Here is a 23,612-nt window from a genome sequence, read left to right as displayed (position 1 = left end):
TTTTGGTATTTAAACCAATAATTGAAAAAAAAAGCTTTATTTTTCCTAAGAATTCTATCATAACAACGGATTAATATCCAATATTCCCGCAGATTGTGTTCGGATGGTTAACCACAACTCTCCCGCCGAGGAGTCCAACCACCCACGGCTGTGGTATTTCATCTGCACCCCGAGTTCAATAAACCAAATCAATCAATAAATCATTTTCACACCAAAAATTTAAGCGCCCGCGTCCAATCAATCGATGCCACGTCACAAAAACCCCGGAATTCCCGCGGTGATTCCGTGATATATTTGATTTCCAGCGTCGAACCAAAACACCTCCAGCAAACCAGGCAACTTCAAAGGTCCCCCGGGGGAAATCCAAAATCAAATTTATTCTCACCCCCGTCGTGGTGGGGTGAATTCGACACGCAAAAAAAAAAACGGTCTTAACCACCTGAACCTGAACTCTCTCCAGGTGAGGGAGCCGGGCATAAATAAATCAATTTCGCTAACTGTTTTTCTTTCATTTTTTGCTCTTCTTTCCTCTTTCAAAACAAACAACAACAAACCTGTGCCCGCGCGGATCTGTTTGGACTTGGCTCTTCATCACCATCAACGTCGTCGTCGGGCTCTCGCTCCACGTTTGTTTGCCACGTGTCACTTGGACAACAACACAACTCTGACAGTGTGTATTACGATCCCTTCCTGGCAGCGGCAGCGGCCCAGGCTGACCCCAACTATCGTCTACAGGTGAGTGACTGGCTTGTATGTGAAACACTTTTTTATTATACTCTACCCTTATGTATCAAACGAACTTATACTTTTTCACTGTTGCACCGGCAAAAGCTCCCCACCCGCGGAAATGGCGGCGAAAGCTATCAGCTCTCTCAGTAAAGTGAAAAGGGGGCCAATAAAGTTGTTATTGAGCTCTCACGAGGTCCTTTTCGGGCAAGAGTAGTAGACACGGTAACAGATAGTTGCCACTCTTGATTTGTGTAAACACAGCACAATAGCGAGCCTTCGGTGTGGTGAATGGGCGGAAGTGATTGAGTGATTATTATGCTTGTTTGTCAAAGCAGTCCAACGACTTCCATGGAAAAGCAGGTGTATTTTGGTGGAGACGCCTGGTTGCTGGTGGCTCACTGTGGTTGACCATGCGTCTCCATACTTTTGCTAGCATTGAAAACACCGTGCAACAAAATGACTCGTCTTGAAGCACACTTAGATTTTTTAACCAAATTCTGTAAAAAATTCAGATTTTTTTAATGCTTAACGATCAGTATTCTGAAAGCTAATTTACCAGCAAGATTTTGAGCAGTTCTCTCAGATTTCGGTCATTCGATTTTTTTGTACTTTTTAATCCGAATGAAACTTTTTTGGTGCCTTCGGTATGCCCAAAGAAGCCATTTTGCATCATTAGTTTGTCCATATACTTTTCCATACAAATTTGGCAGCTGTCCATACAAAAATGATGTATGAAAATTCAAAAATCTGTATCTTTTGAAGGATTTTTTTGATCGATTTGGTGTCTTCGGCAAAGTTGTAGGTATGGATACGGACTACATTGGAAAAAAAAAATTTTTGGTGATTTTTTATTTAACTTTTTGTCATTGAAACTTGATTTGCAAAAAAAAACACTATTTTTATTTATATTTTTTTTGTGTTTTAGAGGACATCAAATGCCAACTTTTCAGAAATTTCCAGGTTGTGCAAAAAATCATTGACCGAGTTTTGATTTTTTTAATCAATACCGATTTTATCAAAAAATCGAAATATTGGTCGCCAAAATTTTTCAAATTCATTTTTCGATGTAAAATCAAATTTGCAATCAAAAAGTACTTTAGGGAAATTTTGATAAAAAGCACCGCCAAAAAAAATTCATAGCGATTTAACCGTTTTTAATAAGATTTAATGGTTTGATGGTTCAAAGATGTCAAGATACAAAAGCGGGCTTATGAATTTATGTACTCTCAAAAAAGCTTCCATGTTTGGACCAGCTGTTCACACATAGACCATTAAAGTATTTAAAAAATTGTTTCTTCACAGAAAATAATGATGGTAAATGAATTTTCATCAATTTCTGGTAAATTTTCATCAGGTTCACACTTTTTTTACACATTACTCAAAACAGAGGTAATATTCAACCAACCAAATTTTCAACCTTCCAAAATTCAACTTTTTTTTTGTTGTGTTGAGAACGGACTTTCTGATCGATTTTGTCGGTTCGGCAAACTTGTAGGTATTGCTTACACAGAGAAAAAAAGTTGAATTTTGGAAGGTGAAAATTTGGTTGGTTGAATATTACCTCTGTTTTGAGTAATATTACACTAAAAAAATGTGTAAAAATGTGAACCTGATGAATATTCATCAAAAACTGATGAAAATTCATAATTTTCTGGGGTAAAATAATTCTTTTTTTTTGCCACAAAATCTGTCACCATTTCCTGATGAATTTTACCATCATTTTTTTCTGTGTAGGGCTCTAAAACTAAAAAAAATATTTTTTTTCGTTCGCTTTTTTTACTGTCGAGCTTAAGGGATTAAATCCACCTAAAAGATGATTTTCAATCACTCCTGAATGTTTCACGCAGATATTTCATGATTTAACTGAGTAAGAGACGATTTAAGTTCAAAATGTTGCCATGCGCAAAGCGGACTGTCAACTTTGTGAGCGCTTTTCTCTAAACACTGAGTTGATTACGGGTGCCACGATATCTCGAGATGGGATGGACCGAATTGGCTGAAATTTGAGGTGAAGCCTCTCAAGATATATACCGTGTGCATGATGAAGCCCGATTTTTAAATTTAGCTTTTTTAAAAATTACAAAAATCAAAAACTGACGATTCTTTATATGAGAAAAATAAAAATATTTTTATTTTTTTTTTAAATAAACGTTTTGAAAATCGGTTTTCGTCATGCACACGGGACCGGTTTAACAAGTCTTCACCAAAATTTTGAGCCGATTTGGTCAAAGCAGTGTTGAGATATCGTGGTACCCGTTTTTTGAAACTGCTAACTTCAAATAGCTGTATCTCGGCAATGATACAACCTATTTTTTTTGTTTGTTGTTGTTGTTGTTGTTTGTTGTTTTGTTAACACTCAAACGCTCGGGTAGTCATTTGACCCCTATTTTTTTTCTTAAAAATCTCATAAATTTTGGTAGAATTGACCAATTTGGATGCTTCCGGCTGCAAAAGACCCAGATTTGTCTATATTTTTAACTGTCAGATAGTGGACAAATATGGTCCACTTTTACCGGAGATATTCCGGATTCCGTTGGGGTACCTCGGCTCTCCTATTTGGGTTTTTGGTCAATATAACAAAATTTATTCCACAAAACAAAGCCGTAAATGATGCAAAACTTCAAGGCATCATCCTAATACATCATCCTGCATAGATACATGACATGGTCAAGACCTTCGGGCACCGAAACAGGTTCCAACCGGAAACGGTTCACTGAGCTGATGTCGATTGGTGCCCAAATGGAACCGGTTCCGGTGCCCCGTAGGACTTAACCATGTCAACTATTTTTGCTGGAGGATGTATAAGAATGATGCCTTGAAGTTTTGCATCATTTCCGGCATTGTTCTGTGAAATGGTTTTTGTTCTATTGACCAAAACCCCAAATAGGAGGGCCGAGGTACCCCAACGGAATCCGGAATATCTCCGGTAAAAGTGGACCATATTTGTCCCCCATCTGACAGTTAAAAATATAGACAAATCTGGATCTTTTGCAACCGGAAGCATCCAAATTGGTCAATTCTACCAAAAGTTATGAGATTTTTAAGAAAAAAAATAGGGGTCAAATGACTACCCGAGCGTTTGAGTGTTAATAGATAAAAATGTATATTTTAATGCCCTGAAAACAGATATAAAAAAAGATTAAGTGTGTGCTCATTAGGGTGTAATATCAAAATCGATTTTCCAGCACAGCAATTTTTCAGTTCCTTTTGGGGTCCTAAACAACTTCCCAAAGTCATCGGGACTGGCAACACCAGCCAGCAACAGTCAACTGTTCGGAGCTCCTCAAACTTTTCGATTTTTTCGCCGTAATTAACCGTGTTTACCCGCGAGTTTGCTGCTCCAGCATGCCAAGGGCCGGCCGTGGCCGAGGCAGTTCGAGTGCGGCCTCGAAAAACCCGCGAAGTTCATCTACCGGCAGAGTGCAGAAAGGTAAACACACCAACGCCGCATCGACCGCCATCGCGCACGGGAGCGTGCCCAGTGACGTCACCGATCCATCGTTTTTACACGTGTCATACCGTCCACGTGAGTCCCCAGTACGGACGAGACAATCGACCCGGGCATCCGGAAGCACTTCCGGCCAGCAGCAGCAGCAGCAGCAGTCCACCAGCACTACGACAACAACCACTTCCAACGTTCCCACCAGCAACGAATTTGAGATGCTGAGTGGAGAAGAAAACAACACCGCCAGTGACAGCAGCAGTGCTAGCGACGACGATGACGATGATGAACTTGCGCGCAAGCAAGGAAAGCAGAAAAAGTGTAACTCTCCGAAGGAACGACGACCACCTCCAATTTTTGTTTTGGAAACGTTGGCAGACGATATTGACGAGTTGCTTGAGGGACTCCAATATTGTCTGAAAATTAGTAAAACTTCAGTGCAAGTTATTACGCACAATAAACAGAATTTCGACCTGGTGGTGAAGAAGTTGAAGTTGCGAAACTTCAAATTCTTCACATTTGATCCTGCAGAGAAGGTCCCAGTGAAGATCGTCCTTCAGGGATATCCGGACCGCCCGATCTCCGACCTGGAAGAACACCTGACGGGCGTCAAGGTAAAGCCTCGAGAGATAAAGGTGCTCTCAAAATCGACTACGGTGACAGGTACGTACACCTTGTACCTCTTGTACTTCGATCGCGGGTCCGTCAAAATCCAGGACCTACGGCGGATCAAAGCACTGGACGGCTTCTTTGTGACGTGGCGATTCTATACGAAGAATCCGGCCGACGCAGCTCAATGCCACCGCTGTCAGAAATTCGGACACGGTTCCAGAAATTGCAATCTTCCACCCCGGTGCGTAAAGTGCGGTGAGACCCACTTCACCGAAAGGTGCAATCTTCCGCGGAAAGACCAGCTGGGGGAAAACGCCCAGCAGCACAAAGCGCGCGTCAAGTGTGCGAACTGTGGTGGAAACCACACGGCGAATTTCCGTGGCTGTGCCGCGCGGAAAAAGTACCTCGAGGAGCAGGACAAGAAGAAGAAAGCGCCAGCGTCCCGCCAACCTCCAAAGACATCTAGCTCGAACGCTGCAGCAGCTGGCGGCGGAGCGGTTCCATCGACCAACCCAGCGTTCCCTCCCGGTTGGGGAGGTTCGTACGCTAGAGTAGCCGCTTCTGGGAGTGGTACTTCACCGGGACAAGCAGACGTCACCGGAGATGACCTCTTCACGCTTCCCGAGTTTTTCGCTCTTGCTGGAGAGATGCTCACGCGCTTCCGTGCCTGCCGGAACAAGGCAGAACAATTCCAAGCTCTCAGTGAGCTGATGATGAAGTACATCTACAACGGATAAGCTGCCTTGTGCAGCGAAGTTTTTCGACGTCAATGGACAAAACATACTGTGATTTAGTTTTAAGCTTTTCTATTTCTATCATTTTCCTTAGTAAATCTAGAAGGTTTTTTTTTTTATTTTTCCTTCTCTTGCCAAATCCATTGTTAGAATATCCAATTACAGTGGATTCTCTGGCTGTCGATCTTCTCGATATCAATATTGCTCCAGCTGTCAATAAATTTTTCAGTCCCTTCAAATAGATTGCTTTGATTTTTCGTTCTATAATTTGATAACTCCCGCTCTCGACGGTCCCTTCAATATCGACAACGAGAGAGTCCACTGTACATCAAAATGAATTATAGTTCAAATCATAGTTGAAAGGAACTCCAAAACTCTATTAGGTTATAAGAATTACGAAATTGTGAATTGATTATTTACTAATAAAAACTAATTGAAAATTGAAACAACTTCCCAAAGTTTGGGAACGATTGGTTTAGTTCTCACTTTGCGCAAAGCGATTAAATTTTCCATATAAATTTGTATGGGAAAAACAATTTTTTTGGATTTTGATTTTTATAAAATCCACGTTTCACGCTGTACTAAAACCGGATTCATATTCGGATGCTCTGGAATGTGCTCTACAACTTTCCCGAAGAGAGTATGGTGCTATCTTGTCCCTGAAAGAAGATACAGCGTCCTCAAAACTCGTCTAAAACGTGACTTTCGAGCAAAAAACACGTTTTAGACGAGTTTTGAACACGATGTATCTTTTTATAGGAGCAAGTTAGCACCATACTCTCTTCGGGAAAGTTGTAGAGCACATTCCAGAGCATCCGAATATGAATCCGGTTTTAGTACAGCGTGAAACGTGGATTTTATAAAAATCAAAATCCAAAAAAATGGTTTTTCCCATACAAATTTATATGGAAAATTTAATCGCTTTGCGCAAAGTGAGAACTAAACCAATCGTTCCCAAACTTTGGGGAGTTGTTTAGGACCCCAAAAGGAACTGAAAAATGGTTGTGCTCGCTAAATTTGGACAACTTTATTTTTTTCCATACAACCATATTACACCCTAGTGCTCATATCAATTTCTGACATTTTTGACGATTTACATGTATGTAACCCCTTAAGCATGACCCCACCTGCGCTAAAGTGATTTAGAATTTTTAAATTCAAGATGGCGGAAAAAATGGCGGTGATACGATATTGGAAAATGCATTTTTTTTATTTAATAGGCATTGCAATCAACTATTAAAATTAGTCTAAAATGGGGTCGCAGAAGTCAAATTTTATGTTGAAAACAAGAAAAATAAAAAAAAGCGAAAAAAATATTTTTTTCGTTATGCGATTATTTGAAGTCTCATACAAACCTTCGGATAATCAAGTCTGGACTGTATTTCAAAATTTCTAAAAAACATATTTTTCTTAGTTATAGCCCATAAAAAAATGCGACATGTGCATTTTTTTACAGAAAAATTGTGCTATTCTAAAATATATTGATCAAACTGATTTATTTATATAGTATGGTGTTAGGTTAGTATGTTTTGAAGATATTCTCAAAAAAAAAATCTCAAAAATTGATACATTTTCAGAATCAGGATATTTTCGAAAAGTTCACTAATACTGGTTAATAGATTGCGTAAAATTCAGTGGAATTGATTGCAACATCTATCAAAAACTGTAACCTTGATGGCTGTTTACTTTTTAATCCATGAAAAAATCATTAAAAGATCTCCAGATCGACCAACGTGGAAAAAGTCATTTTTTATTTATATGGCCTGGGCGTGGAGCAAATGGGAAAATTTTTAATTTCAATGTGCTGTAACTTTTATTATGCTAAGGGAATGATTTTAAAGGTATTCACTGTTTGTTTTGAACCTTTAACATGTACACATATTACATACATCAAAAATAGTTAAAACTGTCCCGATTTTCACCTAATAACAATGTCGCAATGTTTTTTTATGGGCCATAAAATTTGAACTTAATTACTACACAACAGTTTCGCCATCAGCTTTAACGAACCAAAGCCATTTTCACCATTCAATATTTCGACTCCCATATTCAATTTAGCTGAATACTGCAATTTGCCGAAGCCTCCCCCACACTTCCAACATCGCTAATTAAACAACCCCAAAATTCCGAACTTCCATAACTTGGGCGGCCAGATTAATTACCTCTATGCAGCCTGTTAGATTCCCACAGCCTTTGCATTGCTTCGAGGTGCCGCTCCCCCACCTGTTTGGACACGTGCGTTTGGGCTGCTCCACGTGGGCTATGTTTGTGTATTGTTATTGATAAGCTTGTTTGCGAATACCACCCAGGCGGAGGGGGGTGAGTAATGTACGCGCGAACACGAACGCGAATCGAACCAACAACCCACAACAACAACTACCGCCGCTGGATGATTCCTGCCTGGGCGGTACCAGCTTCGATTGGTTTTTGTGGCTTTTCCGGGAGCTTGTCCCGGCCATTTTCCCGGGGCATCGTGGAGCTTTGCGGTAGCTCCTGGAATTTGAGCTGTGTTTCAGGACCATTGTTCGTGGAATGAGCGCGACTAATGTTCTAGTTCATGGGTGCAAATCGGTTTCGACTAGTTTTAGCTGGGTTGATTTTGTTCTTGTAAGAAGTGGCTCTATTTTGGCCTTGCAATTCATAATTTCAACAAAACTTCTTTTTGATACCAAAACTTTAAGAAAATTCAAGATTCCTTCAAACTAGCATCGATAATACTATCCAAACTAGCCATCAAACAACAATAAACAACTGGCGGTCGGTGTCGATGCGCGGGATGAATCGGTTTCCCACTGCAGCTCCCACATCCAGCCCATAAAAGCAACCGTATTGTTCCCGGAAATGCCACACCAGCCTTCCACCCAGTAATGGCAAACCAACCGAAATCGTTGCGGTCGGTGATTAATTAATGCCGCTGATTTGATTTAGAAGGCTCATTTTGGTTTTCGGGGTTTCGGTTTATTTATGCCTCTGTGCTCAGTGCATGTATGTGTTTGCGAATTTGCAAATGGGCTGTGGGGAGTGGTTTCTGTGGAATGTTGGATTAAGTAGAGAAAGCTTTGTTGTGGGTTTAAAGCTTCAATTTATTCATTTTATGCAGTTCCTCCTAAATTCTGATTGATAAAAAAAAACACATTTTTTCAATAATAAACCAATTTTTTTTTATTTTGATTGAACTACAGCGATTCCTCGCCAAACAAAACACATGAGCTAAGATAAGACTTTTTTTTTTAAATGGATGATTATTGGTCAAAATAATAAAAAAATCGTTTTTTTTTTGTGTGTTTAGCGATTAGGGTGGTCGACAATTTACGCAGAGATCAGTTTTTTTTTACAAAAATCATTTTTCCGAAACGGCTGTACTAGTTTTAGCTCGCCGCGTTGCTTAAAAATTAAACTGGAGGCTCCTTGGCCAAAATAATTCTACCCGTATTTTTTTTGACCTTAGAGGTGACCTTCGCTGTGTTAGGGTGGTTCGAAAAACACATTTTTCAAAAAATCATAACTCCGCGTAATTTCAACCAATTTTAGCTGTCTTGCACACAAATGAAAGTTGATTGATTGAGCTTTAATAGAAAGATATTTTGGAGTTTGAAAATCTAGACTTATATTTGAAAAGGTCGTATGAAAATTTTGGAGTTTTGGAGGTCTTGGGACCAAAGAGCCTATGTCTGAAAATATTTTTAACAGATTCATCGTACAATTTTACAACATATTTCTCAAAAAGGTGAAGTTTCATTAACAGGATTCCGAGATATATTTTTTTGAAAATAAAAACTTTGTTTTTTGAAACGGGAAAAACGGGAACCAATTACGAAAATGTTTGTACCCAAAAAGTATATGTTATCGCTTTTTCACATCATGCTGTTTTCGTGGGGAATTGCTGTATATAGGTATTTGAACGGAAACACATCTTTGTGGCTTTTCAATTCTTGTTTTCTGCTTAAACGTTAAAATTGAGCATAATTTCTTCTGGCGGAATTTGCTCAATTTTCATGTTATTAAGTTGGTTTAAAAATAGAAAAAAACCCGATTTAATCCCACCTGGGGTGAGATAGAGCCTTTCTTACTAAAGAATATAACAATAGTAGAACTTCTTCTTTAAATTCATAACAACGACTTTGTTTATTTATAACGTCAGTACAAAAGAAAGTCTAATGATGAAAGCAAAGTATTATAAATGATATGCTTTCCAAAAGAAATAAAAAACGCATTTTTCAACAAAAGAATATTTGTAATCGTACATATTCCTAATCAAACAAGAGTTTATGACAAACGCGAGCATAGCAAGCTTCCCATGCGTCAGTGACAAAGCACACCGCGGTTTTGGTTTTCTAGCTTCGGTACGAGCCCTTTTGTGTGTTGGTATTTTGGTTCATCGTACCATCGTACCGAACAAAGCAGGCGTAAAGAAAAACCGAGGTACAAGTGGACCGCGTGTGCCGCACGGTGCAGGAAAGATAGCCATTCAACTTTTACGAAAGTGACAGAGTCAGAGATAGCTATTTTTACAACCGCACCACTACACCCTCAATCGCAAGTACCTTATATAGAAAGCCATTGGCGTCGCCAGCATTGAAAACTTTGAAAACGATATAAACGATGAAAAGCTTAGAAAGCTCCTATTGGAATCCAATGAACCCTGTTAAATAAACTTACGAAATCGCGAAAAAATGAAGTCTACTTTTAGGCGATTTAAGGAGCACACGGGAAACAAATTGATTGTAGCCGGATGAATGTCCTATGTCACAAAAGTTTTTGCATAAACATTGGACAGTTATGCAAAAACGGACACGGCAAAAGAAACCGAAAAGCTACGATATCTTACATGTTGTAGGAAACATCGGTAGACAAGCTACTACAAAACGAGTATAAGTCGAGCCATAAAATATATGCGCCAGCATTCTCGCGCCAGTATTCGAAGCTCAACTTGACAACTTGTCGACTTGGCGACGAAGCGTCGAAAATCGATGCAGTGTGATTTTTTGGCGATTTTTCCGATAAAAATTCATGCTGAATCGACATATTTACGAAGATGAAAATGACGTCCAGCCATAAAGTAAAACCTATACCTTTCTTTAGTAAGAAAGGCAAAAAGTAAATCGCTCTAAAAATTGATCCGGATTGCCGATAGATGTCAAATTTGTTTCAGATGCTCACTCATGGTCTGTACTATGAATGTAGAAAGAAATTTCGGATAAAATCGGAAATGAAAAGTGTTGGCGAAGGTCACCAGGTGGGCTTTTACCTTTTTTTAGGGATTTTTTTTCTTATGGTAGGTCAATCAAACGGTTCTAACTCCAGAACCAGATTATGGATCTGACTGAAAATTTGGGAGGTTGTAGAGCTCGAAAAATGCAATTTTTGAGATAAATAAAAGATATGAAAATGAAAAATTTTGACCATATTTTCATTTGAAAACAGTGAATTTGTTGAAAAGTCTGGCCGCATCCGAAAACAGATGGATATTTCGAAATTCGGTATCAAAATGACCCTTGTTATATCAAAATCGAAAAAGGGGAGCCGAGGACTACGCGACACAAAATTTGGCAAAAAATTTACCACACACGGACATCACTCGAACTCCACGGAATTTATTTTCTCAAAATTCGAGGGTTGGAGATAGACGAGTTCTGTCAAGGTGAATCGATAGAGCGTCGAAAATTAAAGCAGTGTGATTTTTTGGCGATTTTTCCGATAAAAATTCATGCTGAATCGACATATTTACGAAGATGAAAATGACGTCCAGCCATAAAGTAAAACCTATACCTTTCTTTAGTAAGACAGGTAAAAAACTTTGTTTTTGTTAAATTTGATTATTTTAGAATTTAAATTACTTAAGCGTAAACTTTTTCAGTTAAATTGTCGTAATTTTTTTTCATAAAAGACATCCTATCATCCTCAACTTTAAAAATAAACTTCAAATAAAAAATAGAAAAAAAACTTTTTGCGGGATTGTACATGGTATTTCATAAAAATTCAATATATTTTTAAAGGAGTTCAAACATGTTAAATATGATTATAAAATTAAATAATCATCCTTGAAGCAAAGTTTCTCAATAGTCGAAGAAGGGTTTTTTTTTCAACTTTTTCCGATTTTGTGTGAGTGCACAAAGAATTACCCCAGTACATTTGGCAAATTAAATAGCCTAACCTTAAATTTAAAAAAAAAATCATTTTTTATGTTTATTGATTGCGAACTCAAATAAGCCCTAAAAAAATAACATTTCGATTTAAGTTGGAATTCATTTTTTTTTAATTTTGTAATTTAAATAAGTCCAGGTCGTCTCCCTGGGCCCTGTCTCGGTGGAGTCGCTGGTAGGCAGTTGGACTCACAATCCAAAGGTCGTCAGTTCGAATCCTGGGGTGGATAGAAGCTAAGGTGTAAAAAGAGGTTTGCAATTGCCTCAGCAATCAAGCCTTTGGACACCAAGTTTCGAGTAGGAATCTCGCAATCGAGAACGGCAAGGCAATGCTGCAAAGCGCACAATATATTTTTATTTATTGATCTAATTTGAATTATTATTATTTGCTCGTTTCGTGTTTAGCTATGCTTAGATTAAGTTCAACTTTGAAACACCTTCTTTTTAGCTAGGTTTGTACAAATTCTTCAAGCCAGATTTTAATCTATGTTTACAATACGTTTTTGCAATGAATATTTAAATTTTAGGGCCATTTGTCTGCCAAATTTGTTTCAGAAAATGTTTTTTTGTATGATTCATTCGTATTATGTTTCATTTTTCATTTCAATTTATTGTACGGTCAGTTCTTTACTGGATTCGGTCGTTGGAAACGACCGTCAAAAAAATCGTCGGGTCAAATGCGGGATTATAAATGTCAAAACCTCTTCCCCCCTTGACTTCGTCTCATCATCCAGCTGTAGCTTTGTTGACAAACAAACGGAGCACGTGGTCGCATCATGGCGACATCGACCCAGAGCTTGGGATAAGCACATAATAAAAATGGAAACTTTTTTCAAGAAAAATAATATTTTGCATTATAAAAAATTAGCAAGAATGTATTTTTAACGTTGAATAAGTGATTAAAGATAAAAATTGTCAGTAACATTTTTTCATTGAATTTCGCACAACAATCAGGCACCCCTAGGCCTATTCACGACCGTTTCCAACGACCGTGAAAAGATGCTAGAAAATCCAGCTATCAGCTAAATCCACAATACTACACAACATTGAAATTGTCATAATTATTCTTAGTTGTGTTGGAACCGCAATTGGCTTGTTGGAGTCAATATGATACCCTCTACCACACGAAAAAATAATAATCCTCTCCCACACAAAATCAGGTGCTCTAACCCCAAATGACATAATAATAAAGCAATCCCGCCCAATCAAAGTGTCATCGTATAAAGTAAGTGGTTTTGTACACATATTTACACTCCGCGACTACCACTCGGATACATATATTATATTGGGTTTTCGTGTCCCCAAGCTTCGAATATGAAAATATCCTTTTTTGTTTTTTTTTTTTTGGTTCGTGTGCTCCTTCACCCTCAGCGCCACTGTGTGTGGTGTGCATGATTGAAGCCAAGTGGAGGTATCAAATTGTCAGCATGACACCACAACACCAAGCCCAGCCCGACAGGGGCCAATTTAACGATCCTTTAACTTTATGGGAAAGGACACCGCACCCACCCACTGCCCCTTGACATATGTTTGGGCACGAAAATGTGGCGAGGTGGGGTCGTAAATTACGTAGTTTATATTTGAATGAAGTAATTGTTTGATTATTTCATTAATCAGCTGAATAAAAAATCAACTAAACAAATAAAATAAAATATTCACCAACTTTTTTACTCAATTTGCAAACGACCCCCAGTTTCGTCGAATAAAAAATAAAAGTGACGACGAGTTATGCCTGCGCCACACCTGGGTGACAAATAAACGAAAACCTATTAAGGGCAGGGTAGTAAAAAAAACCAAACGACAGCAAAAAACAATAATTGTAGTTTACCCTTACAAATGGTCGTCACCGCGCGCGAGGGTGGCAGGTACTTAATCAAATGGGACAGCTGTGCGTTAAATTGTCGTGGCTCAAAGGGGTGGGACTGTAATAACTGTTTGATCGGAAAAAGTTCATAATTGGCACTGAAAGCAGTCAATTTGGGGCTGTAATTTTTCAATTATTGAATTTATTAAATTGTTTAATTTGGTGGATTAACAAGTTTCGGAAAAATAATTTTTAAAAATCAATGTTTACCTTTTCCCATGAGAAAACAAGTTTTTTTTATATAAAATAAATCAATTTCGACTGCAAAAAAAATCCATCAATCATTTTCATTCCTTTTTACCCCTCCTAAAAATGGAGTTCACTCTAAAATGCATGTTAGTTTTTATGCACCAATTTGTTCGATTCGAGCTTCCCCCCGCAAATTTATCAACTCAACTCAAACCGGAATCCGGGTGGAAAAAGCTTCATTGGCGAATGAAGTGGAAAAATGCTGCCGATGGTCAAACGGGAGTGAAAAATTGTTGGAAAACGTGAGGTGTTTGGAGGAGGAGCAGAAATAAAACAGAACTGCATCTAATGGTATTTTGCTGTTCTGTGATCGACTCGTTTTTTATCGCCTGTCGATATAATCAATTGCAAGCTATTTTGCACTGCATGCTTCAGTTCAGTGTACATCATCCCGTTGGATTTTATTGGATTCTATTGAAGCAGTGATTTTTAATAATTTACGAGCGTTTGTCGCGAGAATCTACATTTGTATTGCCTATCATATGCAGAAAGAAGTTGGTTGAATATTACCTCTTTTTGAGTCATTTTACCTAAAAATTGTGTAAAAATGATGAAAATTCGTCAGATCCTGATGTTATATTACATATTTTTTGTCACAAAATCTGTCATCATTACCCTGATGAATATTTCCATATTTTTTGTTTATGTGTAGGATGATTAAACACTAACATTATTTTGTAATTGAAAATTTCTGACAACATTTTTATCCTTTTATTCAGGTTTAGAGCCTAAAATCACAGTATTTCTTTGAAATGTTTTGTTTTGTTTTTTAAAAGAAAAAAAAACAAATTATATTTTTCCATGATTTCGCTGCTTCACATGCATGGAGTTCAACGATTTTTTAAAAGTAATTCTTTTGTGTTATGTAATATTCTAGAGAACCCCAATTAAAATCATTTTTTTTAACAATAACAATTTAAACACAATTCACGTGCTCACACGAATGAATTGCTTTAATTATAGGATTTTCGCTCCATTTATCGCCCAATCTGATGTGCACTCCCCGACGTGCGATCGCCAACAAAAAAAAACGCAAACAACTGTTTTCAATATTCCATCCGGGCCAAAATAAAACAACAATCAACGGCCATAATTCGCGTTCACGAATAATTCATTATAATTATTAAAAACTGGCACGTTAAAAATCGACCACGGATTTTTTTTTCCGTGAAAGCTTTTATTTTTAAAATTATCTGCCATTATCTTTGTCTGACAAGCGACGATCTCGCACACACACACACACTCACGACACTTTATTCAAAAGCCAGTCGCTGGAAAATTATGCACTTTTCCCAAACAGGACGAAAATGTGTCGCTCTCTGTCGCAAGGATTGGACACAGTAGAAAAATCGATTGTAAAATTAATTTCAACAAATTTTCCACAATTCACTCTTTAAACTTTTTTTTTTGTTGTCCCAGTAGCAAATTTTAAAGCGATAAATTTTCACTTTTTTCCTATTTAAGTCTCACTGCGAAAGTTTATCTCTTCTCGTCGTGTGCTGCTTTTATCCAAGTGACACGTGTGCGTTACGCAACTCGTTTGCGAAGCTTTATTTTAATCTACTTATTTTGGAGGAGCCAAAAAACCGCCGGCAATCGGGGGAAAAAAAGCTCGTTATTGTTGCTGTGTGTACAGATCTGAGTGGGTCATTTCCGCGGGGGAGAGCCATTTGTTTTGCCGAGGTGAAAAAGTATTTAAAATTGTTGGCACTTCATTAAATTTTGCTTGTCCTGTTTTTTTCTCTTTCCGATGTAATTGCAGGCGGCCAAACCCGTGACGGAAGTTCAAGCTCAGCCGACAATGTTGAACGTAAGTAAATTCGAAAATTATGCTTTATTCATTTGATGTTGTTGGTATTATTCCATCAGCTCAGTTTGAAAGAAATTGATTTTAAATTTCAAAAGTGTAAGGATTTTATATCAACATGGTACTCGAATATTTTTTTAAGAAAAACAGACCCTACAAATTTATTGAGTTGTTACATATGTATATTACTACTCTAGGGTAAAAAAATGTAAAAAAAAAAACATGTAAAAAATGAAAAGTGGCTTTAAAAACATTAATAGACTGACTAAACAAGATAAATGCAAATATAAATACTCAAACGGAAAAAGAAAAACATAAAACAAGAGAAGTAAAGTTTTTCGTAGAATAACAGTTGCTCAAAACAACCTCAGGGAAAAATAAAAAAAATCTAAGAAAAAAATCGGATAGAAGATGGTTAAAAGTCCCCTATTTAATTGAAAATGCAAAATATAATGTTGTGTAATACATTATAGAAGTTTTTTTTCAGTGAAAGTTTTAATTTTAGTAATATTTTTCCCCCAGATTTTTTGAAAAATATGAAGGAAGGAGACAAAAAGTTGAAATGAAATTGACATTGCCCTTATTGCAAGTTCGACAAATACATTAAATTTCATTCAGTTCATTAAAAAGTATATGAGCAATTCTCTACGTAATCGGTCTTTTTTCTTCAATTTAAATTTTTGTATTTTTTAATCCGATTGAAACTTTTTTGGTGCCTTCGGTATGCCCAAAGAAGCCATTTTGCATCATTAGTTACGGAAAAAAAAACTAAACATTCAATATTACGCCCTTTTAAAATGTTAGGCTTGATTTGAAAATTTTGAAAATATTGTTTTCGAAAAGATCGGAAAATTTCACAAATGTTTCATATTTTAACATTGAAAATCGGACCATTAGTTGCTGAGATATTGACATTGAAAAATGGTGGGCTGTTTGGGTGAGACTTAGAAAACATCAATTTTCTTGTTTTTAAACCTTTGCATGGCAATATCTCAGCAACTATGGGTCGTATCAACAAAGTCCGAAAAAGCAAAATATAGAAAATTTTCTCAGAAATATTTTTTTCAAAAGTGGGCAAACATGTGCACTAATTTAAAAAAAAATGAAAAACTGTGACTATTTCCAAAAAAGTCACCTAAATATGGATTTAACTTGAAAACGGTGCACTTTATCAAAATTTCACTACAGTACTTTTTGATTGCAAATTTGATTTTACATCGAAAAATTAAGTTGAAAAATTTTTGCGACCAATATTTCGATTTTTTGAAAAAATCAGTGTTGATTCAAAAATTCATAACTCGGTCAATGATTTTTTGCACAACCTGGAAATTTCTGAAAAGTTGGCATTTTATGTCCTCTAAAACATATCAAAAAATAAAAAAAAATAAAAAATAGTGTTTTTTTGCAAATCAAGTTTTAGTGATAAAAAGTTAAATAAAAAATCACCAGATTTTTTTTTATCGTGCATCATTTTTTTCCAGTGTTGTCCGTATCCATACCTACAACTTTGCCGAAGACACTAAATCGATCAAAAAATTCCTTCAAAAGATACAGATTTTTGAATTTTCATACATCATTTTTGTATGGACAGCTGCCAAATTTGTATGGTGGACAAACTAATGATGCAAAATGGCTTCTTTGGGCATACCGAAGGCACCAAAAAAGTTTCAGTCGGATTAAAAAATACAAAAAAAATCGAATGACCGAAATCCTAGAGAACTGCTCATATTCAAATTTGCCATGTCTCAAGACTCTTTGAATACTTTTTTTTTCTAATTTTACCTTTTCGATAAATAAAATCATCACCATTACTAGCTGCAAATGATTTTTTTCATATTCTTTATTTTTAAGTGTTTCAGCCGGTGTCTAGCTTAACTGCTGTAAATGATTGAAAAACATGTCTTAATTTGAAGGTTTTAAAATGGAAGGTGACTTACCGCCTCTCCCTCGCGAGATAGCCAAAAATGTACCTTTGATTCGTGATCAGGAACCAAAATTAAGACAAAGTTTAACGAAAATCAATGAATATTGAAAAGTTGATGGTGCACAGTAAAACAAATCATGGTAATATTACATCTGGAGAGGGGTGCATCGTTTATGTCAAAAAAAATGTGTAATTTTACTTCTGATCATGTGTAATTTTACCACTTTTCTGGTGAAATGTCACTTTTCGCTCTAAATTGAGGTAACATTACATCATAAATGGAGTAATATTCAACCTTCCAAAATAACAGCTTCCAAATAAACACAATTTTATACAGTGTTACTATTTTTTATTGAATTTTACCAACATTAATTCGTAAAAAAAAATTACATAAAAATAACTGAAATTTTATCGCGTTTGCAATTTGACTTAGTTTCCGTTGCAAAAATACGTTAATTTACGTAAAATGAGATCAATTAGAGGTAATTTTGCACCTTCAAATATCCTATATTTCCTATATTTTTTCGAATCGTTTACCCTTTTTTCCCCAAAAAATGGTTTTTATTTTTGAAATTCGCTATAAATTGCTATATTATATTTGTTGAAATTACAGACTCGATTATCTGAAACCTCGATTATCCGAAGGTTTGTACGGGACAATTTTTTTTCATCGTATTTACCCATTTTAGTCAAATTTGAATAGTTGATTGCCTTTTCAAATACAAAATGCATTTTTCCAATATTTCATCACTGCCATGTTGGCCGCCATCTTGGATTTACAAAATTCTAAATCATTCTGAAGTAGTTTAGGGGTCATACTTAAGCATGATAATCAAAAAAAGGACAACGAAAAAAAATTGTGAATCGATTATCCAAAGTTTCGATTATTCGAAGTGAATTTTGTTCAAGGCCTTCGGATAATCGCTGTACCGTGATGGTCCTCGTTGACTTCTCGCTTGCGTTCAACTGTGTCGATCACCGCCTGCTGGGAACCAAGCTCAACGAAGAGTTCGGTTTTTCGAGAGGAGCCTGCCAACTGGTCTCTTCGTTTCTCGAGCAAAGACAGCAATCCGTTCGCCAAGGCGATATGGTCTCAGCAGCACGCGACGTCACTGACGGAACACCTCAAGGCTCCTGCCTGAGTGCCCTCCTCTTCAGCATGTACATAAACAGTCTACCAGCAGAGTTAACGTGCCAGTATCAGCTTTACGCTGATGACCTCCAAATTTACGCCTCCGGGCCAGTCGAGGCGATTGACGAACTGATCGGCAGAATCAACAGAGAACTCGCCACGATCACCAGCTGGGCCCTCGTGAACCGTCTCCACCCGAATCCTCAAAAAACGCAAGCCATCATCTTCACGAAGACCGGATCGATCGTACCGCGGACAGATATTGTCTTCAGCGGCTAAGTTGTACCGCTGTCCGACAAAGTGGTAAACCTGGGTCTGCATCTGGACAAAAATATGACCTGGATTCACCAAATCAACACCGTGACGCAGCGAGTTTACAACACCCTGAGGACATTCCGCCGGTTTTCTCCAGTTCTTTCCACATCAACGCGCCGCAAGCTGGTGCAGGCCGTGGTTGTACCTATTTTCACTTACTGTGATATAGTTTATTACCACGGTCTCACTGCGGCGCTCAAAGAACAACTCCAGCGGTGTTTCAAATCGTCGGTGAGGTTTGTCTACAATCTACGACGACGGGATACTACGGCTGCTGTACGGAACACCATACTAGGACACGATCTACCAGCCAACTACCAACTACGAACATGCTGCTTTATGAAACGGGGATACGACGGCGGCCTGCCGGAGTATCTCCAACAACACCTCGTACGTGGACAACTGCAACGAACCAGATCGTTCATCACCCCCAGGCACACAACGATAAGTGGGAGGAGTGTGCTGGTTTCCGGGGTTAAGTGCTGGAACAACCTCCCTCTAGAGCTGAAAACTAAACCCACATTGTCGGCATTTAAAAGTGCAATCAGAAGCTCATTTCTAAATTAGTTTCAAACTTTTTAATTAACTTTGTTTGGAAAATTTGTTTTTCTTTATTTTGGCTCTATTGTAAAATCCTACAGTTCCTTCCTTGACTTGACGAAAAGTACACACTACAAGTTATCGTATCCAATAAAGCAACAAATTACAAATTACAAATTACTGGACTGTATTAATATTTGTTTTTTTTTTTTTTTTTTTTTGTAGGAGAAAATATGAGTCACCCTGATATTTATATTTAAAATTTGAATCGAAAATTTCCATTTTCCATTTGCAACAACTCTACAAAATTGATCCATGTCTCCTGTTAATTGTGCGATTAGACCACCGTGTAATTTTGAAGTGTTCATGAAGTGATGGTGAAAATGTGATGAAATTTACTTTACTATATTAATTTGTAAAAAGAACATTCTTAAAGTTTGCTGTCTTTTCTAAAATTATTTGCTTAAGAGCGAGTCCACGAACAGGGCATACCCCTTTGTATGGGACGTCGTTTGGACCTCACCAATCTGCCTGAAATTTACAGGGGTTGTTTGTACATATAAAACTAGCATCTGGCCAAAATATGAGCCCTCTAGGTCAATGGGAAGTGGGGCAAATCGGGACACAAAGTTTGATGGTTCAAAAACGTCAAAAATCTTAAAAAGGCTATAACTTAGGCAAAATTCAATTTATTTTCAAAAATCAAAATGCATCTGAAAGGGCTTAAAAAATGCAACAAAATGCAGGATAGAGCATCCCAATTGGTTAAATCTAAAGGGAGTTATTGGCATTTTAGTGAAAAAATAGCATAATTTTCAAACTCAAATAAAAAAGTGTTCCATCCAGATATCAACTCGGTTTGACCTGCAGCTTGTAGGGGACATATGGGACTACCATCTGAGACAGAGAACGCTTTGGGTAAGGCAGTTTAACATATTAAATAGACACTTTTACTTTTAGTGAATTTTTTGGTTGTAATTTTTTGCTCGGGGGACCCCTTAGATCCCATTTTCTGGTGATAATTTTATCATATTCGTGTTCCTGAGACAATTTCACAATAGAAACATGCTTAAAATGTTTATTTTGATTAATTTTAACCCTTTAAAAAATAAAAGTTAAAAAAAAATCTTCAATTCACATTTATTGAAAATCAAGCTCGTTTCCAAGGATACTAGATGACACCAGAAAAAAGCAGCTTTTTAATTTTTTTTAACTTTATTTTTTTAAAGGGTTAAAATGGATCGAAATAAACATTTTTATGCATGTTTCTATTGTGAAATTGTCTCAGGAACACGAATATGATAAAATTATCAACGGAAAATGGGATCTAAGGGGTCCCCCGAGCAAAAATTTACAACCAAAAAATTCACTAAAAGTAAAAGTGTCTATTTAATATGTTAAACTGTCTTACCCAAAGCGTTCTCTGTCTCAGATGGTAGTCCCAGATGTCCCCTACAAGCTGCAGGTCAAACCGAGTTGATATCTGGATGGAACACTTTTTTATTTGAGTTTGAAAATTATGCTATTTTTTCACTAAAATGCCAATAACTCCCTTTAGATTTAACCAATTGGGATGCTCTATCCTGCATTTTGTTGCATTTTTTAAGCCCTTTCAGATGCATTTTGATTTTTGAAAATAAATTGAATTTTGCCAAAGTTATAGCTTTTTTAAGATTTTTGACGTTTTTGAACCTTCAAACTTTGTGTCCCGATTTGCCCCACTTTCCGTTGACCTAGAGTGCTCATATTTTGGCCAGATGCTAGTTTTATATGTACAAACAACCCCTGAAAATTTCAGGCAGATTGGTGAGGTCGATGCGAGATGGGTATGCTTTGCTCGTGGACTCGCTCTTAACTTGTTTCAAAACATTATTGAATGCAAATACTAGATTTTTTATGAGCCCATTTTCCTGTTTTAAGTTATCTTTAATGTAATCTAATCTTTCCATAAATAATCAAAGTTTTAACATTTTTCCCAAGCACAGTTTTATAGCAAATTGATAAAATTAGTCAATCAAAAACACAAAGAAGTACTAGCATAATATCAACCTCGAACACACAAAAATTCGACAAAATTAAAAAAAGATGTTGTATCAGAACATGGAAAGTATTTAAATGGAAATACTAGATGGGGATTTCCCCCCAGTACAAATTTCCAAATGGAAATCAATTAACATTAGCACAGCACAGAAATCGAACCGCACACACGTTCCCACACGTGTCTCGGAGCAGCCACCATCCATTAGTGTGATTAGAGCGGAGCGCAAACTTCCTTCATCTTTACTTTTACTGCCTTTTTGATCATTTGCCAGATTTTTTTTTTTTGCCTGTTCTGACTTGGAACTTTTCCACCAGACTAGGGGGGATGGTGTGATGTGGGAAGTGGAAAAAGCTCCATCCACCATTCGCCGGTTTGGAAACTTAATTAGTGATCGAGATGGCGCGCGTGGAGCAGGGGGGAGGCGAATAAAATTGAATGATAATAAATATGGCTAATTTATTGTTTCATTAATTCTAGCACTCCATCGCTGGCGATGGCGGAGAGTGCCTTTTCCGGTCCGCGGAAAAACGTTTTCCGCCAATAAATTTGCGATATGGACGAATCAATTTAACGCGTGCTTGGGCTTAATTGTCGTTGGGCTGAATTTGTGACTTGAAGCTGCCGTTCAGATTTTGGAATTTTATTTGTGGAAAACAATTTGTGGTTTTGCCAAACAAGCAGGAAGCCATTACTTTTATTTTTTTACGATGAAAAAGATTCCTCCCTGTTGAGAAAAACAAACTCATAAAATTCATAAAGATGATAGGTTAAAGGTTAAGGTTCCTGCTCTCTGAACTTCCCTCCTCACCTGGTAAACGAAATTAAAATTTACGCAGAATCAATTTCCATTTGGCGTGAATCGGGCGAAAAATGAACAGTGGTTTGAGTTCTTCTTTTTTGGCTTTTGTGCAACCGTTTTACTCCAAAATGGCATTTCGTCCAAATTGAATGATGATGCCTTTTTCCTTTCCTTGAAAGGATAATGTTTAAAAAAGGCGTTCCAAAATGTTGGAAGCTGTTTTTTTTAATTTCCTTGGCAACTGTTTTTGACAGCCGCCGTGTGAAATAGAATATGAATTTTGTGAATATTATGTTCTAGCTGAGCAATTGTCAACGTCTTCGCAAATCGAATTGTAATTTTTTTTATTTGGTTTAAAACTTTGATTCTTAAGGTCCAAATAAGCGATTTTGCAACATTGGTTTCTCCATACAATTCTCAATACTCATTTGTATCTTGGGAAGGAATTTCTGATCGATAAAAGTCAGAGACTTTTCCGAAAAAATAAGTGCACGTAAAAATAGTCACTTTTTTATTACTTTTGAACTATAGGGTATGACAGACGTTTCGTTTTTCGCCAAGTTATGATTTTCTTAATAATAATTTTTGAAAAACATTGAAAATCGCCCCAAAAATAACAAAAAAAATGATGATGTAAATTGATTTTTGTTAATTGGAATTAAAAAGTTCCTTAGTGATTTTTTTGATAAAGGCACCGTTTTCGATTTGAAGTCATTTTCAAGTTAAAATTTCCAAATAAATTGTCTTGTTTCATTTTTTTAAATAGTGTCCAATGTCCATCTTTGAAAACAAATATCATTGAACATTGTAAATTTTGTTTAAGATTTTATTCACCTACATTTTTCTGGTCATCGAGAATTGGTTGCATATATTTTTTTGCTTTGATAGCTTTCAGATTGTTTTCTTTGTAGATTTAAAAATGGGAACTTAATATTAGCAGAAGAGCTTCGAGCTTATTTGTTTATTTATTTTTTTATTTTAAAAGCTATTTAAATATAATGTCGAAAATGTAGCTAAATATAAATATCTTAAAACTCTCAATATTTCATGATTTTATTTTTTATTGAATTTGTGTTCGAATCAATATTTTGTGTGATATTTAGAACAAATGCAATTTAGAGTATATAAAATAAGTTTTAAAAAGAATATTTATGTTTTCATAAAAAACTTGAAAGCTCCTGAGTAATTTCAGTATAATAAATTTCTAGAATGACATTTGAGAAGGGCGTGAGTTATTTAATTACTTGTATAAACTTGTAGAAAATTTACATGCTTTCATGG

The 23,612-nt window shown here is 36.6% G+C and overlaps 1 protein-coding gene across 12 annotated transcripts in view; it reads left to right on the top strand.

Moving 5' to 3' along the window:
* LOC120425920 (RNA binding protein fox-1 homolog 1) overlaps nt 1-23,612 on the top strand; it is a 344,723-nt gene that overhangs the window by 313,600 nt on the left and 7,511 nt on the right. For 11 of the 12 annotated variants that reach the window (XM_039590596.2, XM_039590573.2, XM_039590565.2 and 8 more), the window contains 2 exons: nt 672-750; nt 15,536-15,583. In XM_039590596.2, coding sequence (XP_039446530.1) covers nt 672-750; nt 15,536-15,583 — 127 coding nt within the window. The remainder of the gene's footprint in view (nt 1-671; nt 751-15,535; nt 15,584-23,612) is intronic. The other variant, XM_039590582.2, reaches the window with a different exon arrangement.

Source organism: Culex pipiens, chromosome 3 (assembly GCF_016801865.2).
Source record: "Culex pipiens pallens isolate TS chromosome 3, TS_CPP_V2, whole genome shotgun sequence".
NCBI classification, from domain to species: Eukaryota; Metazoa; Arthropoda; class Insecta; order Diptera; family Culicidae; genus Culex; species Culex pipiens.
The sequence above is the reverse complement of the archived record's forward strand: the minus strand, read 5'-3'. Positions and strand labels throughout refer to the sequence as shown.